Below are 9,570 nucleotides of genomic sequence, written 5' to 3' on the forward strand. Positions count from 1 at the left end.
ACAAAAAGTGCTTAAAGTGTGTAATGTATGTGCTGTCTTAATACATGAGGATTTTAGAAATACTACAGAAACAATGAATAAATGACACAGCCTGGATGCATGAAGTTAGGCATGACTTGTTAAAAGTTGTAATGTCACTTGTGGTGGTAAAGAAATTACAAGCAAGGAAGATCAAATAATACACAAATATTGTATCTATCTGTGGTGTACCTACTAGTTAAGTTCAGTCAACCTTTAAAAAGAAGCCAACTGCTGTTAGGATGTTTTGCTTTCTTTGCTTACCACTACCTTGGCTGCAAAACTAGCAGGTAAAGAGTGTTAAACTGTTTATTGTCTTTAATTTCTGAATGGAAGAGGCATTGCTGCTGAAGTCCAAATCTTTAGATTCGAGAAAGTGGTCCAGGATTTGAATGACTGATGAAAAAGAGTCAGTTAATGTCACGTAACTTTCACATAAAAGGGAAAGGAATCTGATAATCTAATTTTGTTTTAGAAATCAGAGTTTGGTCTACAGCATTAATTCAGAAACTATTATCAGCTGTCTTTTGATGTCTATATGTGTGAAAAAGTTTCTGTACTGCAAATAACAATGTAGAAAATTATGCCTGTTACCACGTATGAGGTATTTGGCACGCAAATATTTTTTATACTGCTCTATTTTCTATATGAGGCTTACATTCAAGGGTTAGATCTGTTTCCAGACTACATTAGGAAAGTACAAATACCAGTTTCTAGAAGTTAAAGCTAAAACTTGAAATGTGAGAAGGTATCTTCAACTAATGATTGAAGATCCCTGTAGTGGGGAGAACCTTAATTAGTAACAGATTTGATAAGATTTAAAAATAAGGTTATGAATGAGCTGAAGCTCTTTGAAAGGTTTTTGTAATAGAGAGAAACAAAAGCAATTAGCACCTAATAGATTTATTTTTTTCTTGAGTTCTTATGGTAGTAAATCAACTGTATATTTCATTCCACAGGTGTCATGTGGCAAACAAGACCTGTCCAAAAAATCATATCTGGAATAATCAAATTTGCAGATGTTTGGCACAGCATGATTTTGGTTTCTCTTCTCACCTTGGGGATTCTGGTAAGCAGTTTTGCTTAAATAATTAAATGTAGTTCCATGTTTTGATTTACCTAAAGGAGAAATTTAAAACATGAAAAGTAAATAGTTGAATCTTTTCCTTTATTGATAGTATTACCGGTTGTTGCCTGTCTTTTGACACATTTTTGTTCTTAAAACACCTTAAAATGTACAAATTTGATATCATTTCTTCCCTTAAAAATATGGGATGGGTAGAGACAAAATTCTGATAATTGTGCAACTTCTCTGCTGTGTTTCTAGACACATCTGAAGGATTCCATATTTGTGGACCAAACAAGGAGCTGGATGAAGAAACCTGTCAATGTGTCTGTAAAGGAGGCATGCGGCACTCAAGCTGTGGACCTCACAAAGAATTAGACAGATCATCATGTCAGTGCATGTGCAAAAACAAACTTCTCCCCGCTTCCTGTGGGCCCAACAAGGAATTTGATGAAGATAAGTGCCAGTGTGTATGTAAAAAGACCTGTCCTAAACATCAGCCACTAAATCCTGCAAAATGCATCTGTGAATGTATAGAATCTCCCAATAAATGCTTCTTAAAAGGAAAAAGGTTCCATCACCAGACATGCAGGTAAAAACCTCAGTCTTTAGCCCTTTCATTGTGTTTAAGGTATGAAATTTGGGGTTGTGTCATTAACAGTCTTGTTGGATTGCTTTGTAGCCTTAAGTAAACAGTAAGCCTCTCTTCAATTCAGTTTTATCTTCTATTACTTTTATCATCTGTAAGAGGAAACTACCAGGCAGAAAAGAGTATTTTAAAGCATTGTTTAGGTTCTTGTACTCTTACTACTACTTCTTGTGAATTATTTTTTTTCTTTTGATGAAAATGAAGTGTAAGTTCAAGTTTCTCATTTTTTTTATGCTACTTAAAATCCCACTCTATTTTTCCCAAGACCCAAATATTGCAATTCAAATAACTCAAATATTTCCAATCAAATTTCAAGGATTAGCTCTGGAGGATACCATCATTCATTTTCACTTCCTAAATTTTTGCATATCCTTCATTTTGCTCAACTGATACATAAAAAGTCTTATAGCTCTGGGTGATTTCTGTGAAACGTAGACATATATAGCTATAAATCAGACTACCCACATTCATAATTTAAAATGGGATTTGGTCAGGAAGAAAACTCTGCAATTTCTTTATATATCACAGGAGCTTTTCTTTCCACAACTGTTACACCCATAGCAGTAGCAGTCTATATATAAAAATGTGAATGACTTCAGGTTCTGAGAAACAAACAATATTATTTCTGCTTTATATATTTTATGAGGAAAGTTTTCCTGTAAAGTGAATTTGTTAAAATAGAAACAATACCATTTGGAGCAGAAAGATTACTTATTTAATAATATATGGGAATGATTTCTATTATATTAATGACAAATAACAATCCCAGAAATGTTCAGGAACTGGAAATGGAAAACAGAAAATTGGGACATTTAAATGTCAATTTAAATTAATTTTTAAATTATCAAAAGTAAAACTTATGTATTTTTTTAATATAACATGTAATTAGTTGGCATAAATATATTGCTGGATATACATACACATTAGTTCATTCTGAATAAAGAAAAAATGTCTAATATTAGGAACGAGACCTGTGCTGAAGTCTCTAAAATTAATAATAACTGGCATTACCTGTTTTCCTATGTTTGGCCTTTTGAGTGGGATAGAAGAGTTGTTAGAAACATAAGAAATAATTTCTCTATTGTTCAGTTTTTATTTCATTTTATGTTTGCAGAGGAAAAAAAAACCAACCTTATTACATGAGCCTTAGCACTGCTCAAGTGTGCGCTTCTAGCAGTGCTACACATATAAACTATGTGTATTTTAAAAGAACATTAAAAACTGGAAAAGTCAGGCATTTAAAAAGCTAAGAAATGCCATAATAGAAACCTGATGCCACTTCTATTGATTTAAAGACTTAGTATTTGAAGGAAGAAATTGAGCCTAGCTTTTCTCTGTGTTGCTGTAGTTGAATACGATAGAGTTTGAATTCCTTGCTCACTTCCAAGGACAATGTGATACAGGATGCTTTTAGCTGTTTCTCTTTTCTAAGCAGTCCATCTTTGTGTGGAGAAAGAGACGAAGATTTGTATATGGTGTCACTCTATAGCTCTGCAACCAATAGCCCTGTAGATCGCAGCACTGTCAAGGAAAATAGAAGATGCAATCTCTCCTCTTTTTTAAGAAAGAACTTAGCCTAGGTTTCTCACATTTTTGGTGTGTCCACAAGCTTTCCATAAAAGGAATAAAAGTCCTGCAACATCCTGTTTGTCTTTTGAAAGAAATATCCCTTGCTGTTACCAGACCTCGTAAATGGAGGTACCACTCTATAACTTTGTGCAAGATGCCTGAGACCTAGACATGAGCAGTCCCCTGAGCTGTGTCCTAGACAGCTCCCCATGCACACAGATAGTCTTTGTAGTTTCTGGTCTTGAAGCACCTGCATTTTTATGCACTGTACCTAAAAAGCTTCAGCCTCTAATGTTAGAGCCTGTTCCAGAAAACAGGTATAAAAAGTCATTTAGAAAGGACAGGAGACGAAGAAAAAAGAAAAGAAAAAAAACCCCAAAAAACAGCACCTTAAAGCATACTGGCTTTTAAGGTGATGATGCTGTTACCACCACTAAGAGTAGCATTCCTACTTCAGTTTCATCTATGCAGATATTAGACTCTCCAAAATCTCAAACCTGAGCATTTGGTAGCAAAAATCACAATTACTGACCATAAAGAGAAAGTTGCCACTGACTCACCCAGCACTATACATATTGACTGCACATCTATCTTAGCTCCAGCATGCTCAGATTGTCCTCATCAAAACAGACATCTGTCACATGAAAGCACTCCATAAACAACATTCAGCCTAAATCTTTTGAAAGACCTGATCTATTGTTCAGCAGAGTTTCCTAAGGAAACCACATTTATATAGTTACAATGACTCTGCTACTATTCACTCTATGCTATCAGCTCAAAAATTTATTTTGGTCAGTTTTGGCAGGGCCGGATAAGTACTCACCTCAGCTGCAAAGCATTTTAGAGGAGAGAGGCTTTCTTGCTCTGTTGAAATATCCCAAAAAAGATAAGACTGCAGTAACCCGACCTTGACTGCTGCTAGGCACAAACTCACATGGGAGAGATGCTTTATAGTGCTGTCAACTGTAAGTTAAGTTGAAGTTCACAGTTCACTAGGAGGCACAAATCCTAAACAAAGTGAACTCCTAATACTTAATGATTACGTGACTACTTTTCATTTTGTGTAACATGTCACATGAAGAGTTTGGCTTTGTCTTTTTTTTTTTATTTCTTATCTTTCTCCTGTTTCATTCTACAGTCATTCAGTACATGAAATTGCCTGTCTCTGCCATGAAGGTTAGACTAAAAAGCAAATGAGTTCAGTGTTTCATCCATTGTATCGCTATAGAGTATCTTTTTCCCAGAACAAACCTACTGCTGGTTGCACATTTGCTCAGAGTAGTAGATCCTTTGGCAAACACGCAAAACAGTAAAGCTCACTTGCTTTCTTTCTCAAGTGACACTGAGTTTTGTTGCTATTTACGACCGTTTCCAAACTTTATTGGGCAAAAGATCAGTAGGGCTTTGAGAAATTCCCATGAGCTGTTACACTGATCTCAAATATATTATGTGGCACAAAATAATGTTACTCCCTTAATTACAGAGATCACACTGGTGAAATAATCTATGATTAATGACATTGAAAACACTTATCAAGATATGACTAGTTAATAAATGTCATGTTTGCAGTCTTCCTTTTCCTCATAACCAGGTTCATTGGTTGAACTAGCTGGCTTGAATTAATGTAACTGTAATCCAGACCTCATATCATAAACAAATTATTGTAAAGTAGTAACTTGGTATCCAAAACAAGCACACAACATATTAACTTATCTGCAACAATAATAAGAGTAGCCCCAAGCCTGAAACAAGAATTGCCTAGGGAAGAGGATAGTGACATTGCCTTAATACAGGGTACTGTAGTGTCTTTGAACTGAAGTAAGTATGAATTATAGTAATAGATCATAATATCAGTGTTTCACAAACAGGCATGCATTATTTAAATACAAGTTTTAAGTATAACTGTGCTGAAATGCGAAACATATATTTTGTCTTTTGATTCATTGCCAGAATCTGAAAAAAAAACCCAGACTTGTACTTTGTCTCCATTATATACCAGAAAGTATTCAGCATTGTTATTGCAAGGTTATTTTAGGTCAAGTTCTTGTTTTAATAGAAGAATAAAATAGGAAAAGGAAGAGTTCAGGGACAACCACAGATATTATCGTTGTACAAGTTCTATTTTTCAGTCAAGGAATCTGTGAAGAAAAACTCTGCTGCTTCTTAGGTAGATGTGACTTGTGGTTTAATGCTCTATTTCTGTTAAACTTATTTTAATCAAATAGGGACTATTTCTTTTCCTTTAAGATTTGTCATAAATATGCAGGCTCTGATCTTACTTCAGAATGCACATAGATGTAATATGAAGTGTAGATATATCCTCACTGGCATCAGAGATTGGCTATAGGAGTTTGCAACTTGAAAGGAAGTATGTTCTCATTTTCAAGACCAGAGTCACAGTGTAACATACGTAGACAAATCTCTCTCAGGCTTATTGCATTAGTGAATAAGGTGGGAAACAGTCCTGGGTAAGAAGATGGTAGATTTGATTATCACCTGATTCTGGGTTGCCACCTCAAACTGGAAGCATGCAGTAGGTCATAACAAGCCAATTTGAGTACAGAAAAATATTACTGTATTTTCAAAATTAAATTTAGAAAAGTACTACTTCAGAATTAGAATGCAACTACAATCAGGCAATATGTTAAACATATTCAGAAGTGTCTGTTGCAATAGAGTAGTTTCATTATTCTTTCATTGTCTTTTGTGAAGGATAGTCCAATTAAAAGTAGTTGCAAGAACATAAACAAAAGTTGAGAGACGTATTTGTAGGAATTAAATATCCCATCGAGAAATGGCAATCTAAATGCACACAGATTTCTACTCCAGGTTAATTTAAATGATCATGTTATATTAATGCCCACTTTTTTCATATCTTTAGTTGCTACAGACCGCCGTGTACAGTCCGAACAAAACGCTGTGATGCTGGATTTTATTTTAGTGAAGAAGTATGCCGCTGTGTACCCACATATTGGAAAAGACCACTTATGAATTAGCGAAGAGAGCACTACTTGCTATTCTGGTGTACATTTTTCCATTAGAACAAAGGAACAACAGAAACTTTGCTAATATTTGGAATGAAATGTTCACCAGAGACCCTGTGGGGGGCTTTCAGAGAGAGACAGATGCATTGTGCTTTTCTCAAGATGTGGAAAGCAAATGTAGAAAACAACTGGGGTTCATGTTTTGTAAAGAACTCAGTAAGGACTTATTTTCTGCCAATGACCAAACAGCCTAGGTTCTTCTTCTTGTGATTTTTTTTTTTTTAAAGAGATAATGACTATATAATTTATTTCCACTAAAACCATTGTGCAGCATTTCTGTTTATAGCAGTAACAATTGTTAAAGCTCACTGTGATCAATATTTTTATATCATGCAAAGTATGTTTAAAATAAAATGGAAATTGTATTATATAATGGTGAGAATGGTTAATCATCTGCCTAAAGAAAGGAACCTACAATTTAGCTTTATTATCGGAGTTCTTAAAAGGGGGAAAGGCAATTAAGAGAAAGAGCTTTTATGAAAAGAACATTAGACATTTTCTCATACCTGTTGTACATGTAATTTGAAATAGCAAGAGTTATACTTAGTGTTTCATGACCCAGTGATATTTCTGTCTCTAGAATGAAACTAGCAAAGCAAGTACAATTAATAACTAATGAAAACATTGGAGATCCTGTGCGTTGCCCAAGGATAAGGACTACGTTTAAAGGACAGCAGCAACTACTCATATTCCAATATATTCACCTTTTATTTTATTTCTTGTTAGCATTCCTAAAGAATAACATAAAATAATGTCTATTGAAGATTATGAGTAGGAAAGTGGAAATGCCAACTATGCTTTTTATTTAGTATTACAGGCTATATTGTAAAATTTACAACTACATAATTCGGAACGCTTTGATGCAGTGTTATTCTTTCATATAGTCAATCAGATATCTTGGTCAAAAATGTATGCATGTACAAAAATACTTTGAAGGAAAATAATACATTTTACATTCCAATGGGGACATGAAAGGACTTCCACCAATCCGGTATGGATTGACATCATCTCTACATAAAAAATGGTCAGGACTTCTCTTTATTAAAGAGAATGCAAAATCAAACATCTACAACTCTAAAAAGAGGTAAGATTTTTAACTTGCATGGGAAGAGCAATGTGCATAGAACAATCTATTCAAAATTAAAATGTTTCAGAAGTTGGAAGTTGTTAAATTATGGAAAGTTTATTGGGTGCAGAAGTGAAACAAGCAAATCTGCAAAGCAAGATTTTGTAACAGGAGTGGGCAGATCTGCAAAAATAATTTTAGATGTCGTTATTCTGAAGTGCTGGTTCTAAGTAGCTGTTCTTAAAAGGGCTATTAATTAAATAGTATTATTTCTAATTATTTCCTAGAAAGTTGGTGATGGGGAGTTGCTTTTCTAGATTGTTGAATATTTAGATATCAGAGTTCTTAAAACTGAATGAAAGCTACTTTTAATTTCTCAGCCTCCATCATGAGTTGAGACAGTCTAACAAGTAGGCAGGATGAGAAGCAGTTTGAGAGTTTATGCTTTCCACTGAATGTCTAGTGTTCTTCCTAAGAGGCCAGCTATTTATTATCCAAATAGGATGAAGTTTAGGCAACACAAATACTAAGGAATGTCTTTATTACTATATTGCCTCAGCAATCAAATGCAGGTAGAACTCTGGGTGACAATTTAACATAGAAGTACAACTTTATGCCAGTATAACAACACACAACTCCCGTCGGTTAGATCAGTAATCATGCAAATCAACAGTGTCTTACCTGTCAAAGTCAATCTAATAGCAACAGGTTACCAGTCAAATCTTCATTCAGTATTACTAGAGATCCAGGCATCCACTTCTATATGTCACCTGCTTGAAGGAAGCATAAAATACCTTAAGAAATCAATTAAAGAGCAAACTTTAATGAAGACTTGAGAAGAAAAGCTGTAGGTGAAGATCCCAAAATAAGATTTTTAATTTCAATCCAAGCCCAATGCAGAAGAGAGGCAGGGAAGAAAGGACAAACCAAATCTGAAACCAGGAATAGATGCTAAGTAAGCCAGTATCTAACAGATAAAATATGACTTGTGTTTAAAAAGGAGGAGAGCACAAGTGAAAGCAGAGCAAAACTGCATTCCAAGTAATACTATGTAGATTATAAAAAGTGCATGTTACAATACTGTGGCAAATAAAAAACCTACTAAACTGAGCAATGCTCACTTTACATGTCTAAACTGTCTGAAAGGAGTTAATGAAAACAGAACTAATAAAACCATTCTGGCTAAGCAGATACTTGGATTTCTACTAAGCATGCTACACTCCAAAATCATAAAACCCATCAGGGTAGGGAAGGAAAGGCAGGGAGTTCAAAAATGAGAGCATGCTACACTCCAAAATCATGAAACCTATCAGGGTAGGGAAGGAAAGGCAGGGAGTTCAAAAATGAGAGCACTGTAATAAAGTTAGAGCTTCCTGTTCAAACATCAGCATTTAATAAGGATGACTCTCTCAAATGCATTTTTTTCAATCTCTTGATTTCCTACATATTGAGACTTGTGGACATAAATTATGTAAATAGTTAAGTAAAGCTAAGATTTAAGGAAAGCAAAGAGCTGAATTCTAAATAAGTTACCACAAATCAGGTTTATGTTTGAGCAAAGTGACTGGTCAACTGTTCTCAAAGGTATGCAGAAGAGTAGAATAATAATTGCAAGCAGTTGATGATAGCATTTTCTGGTAATCAGACTCTCCAGTTCTGCTTTACATGAAAATAGTGGGTTTTTTAAAATGCATTATACACAAGAACACAATAAATATTGCAATTACTTTCACTAGTTATAGGCTGCAGTTTTCCCATTCTATGTTATAAAATGTGATTCTGTTTTTCTCAGTACTGTCACAAAATCATCTATGTTTAAGCAAGTGTTTGTCTGTGGAGAAGTATAGAGAGCTGGCATAATCTTCATAGCAGGTCTTCCTTGCATCTGTTATATAAAGTAGCTGATAGATTTACACCATTTTCAGTTTTGAAGTGTTACTTTGTCATAATCTCCCTGCAATTTTCATCTACATTTCAAATCTTAATTCAGTATTCTTAAAATATATATAAAAAAGAGACTATAAAAAGAAAAGAGACTGCTTAAAAGAAGATCTAAAAATATAGGTGATAATTCTACATACAGGTTATTCTGCACTAACTCTGGAAAAAAGCTTATATTGTTATATTTGTGTAAAACGCCTGTACCTTCTACAAAAAT

At 34.3% G+C, this 9,570-nt stretch overlaps 1 protein-coding gene across 1 annotated transcript in view; it reads left to right on the forward strand.

Annotated features, from left to right (window-relative positions):
• VEGFC (vascular endothelial growth factor C) overlaps positions 1-6,595 on the forward strand; it is an 81,711-nt gene extending 75,116 nt beyond the window's left edge. The window contains 3 exon segments of the mRNA XM_059817983.1: positions 978-1,087; positions 1,346-1,676; positions 6,184-6,595. Of these exon segments, the coding sequence (XP_059673966.1) occupies positions 978-1,087; positions 1,346-1,676; positions 6,184-6,298 (556 nt within the window). The 3' untranslated portion in view covers positions 6,299-6,595.
• The last annotated feature ends 2,975 nt before the right edge of the window (positions 6,596-9,570 follow it).

Source organism: Gavia stellata, chromosome 5 (genome assembly GCF_030936135.1).
Source record: "Gavia stellata isolate bGavSte3 chromosome 5, bGavSte3.hap2, whole genome shotgun sequence".
Lineage (NCBI taxonomy): Eukaryota > Metazoa > Chordata > Aves > Gaviiformes > Gaviidae > Gavia > Gavia stellata.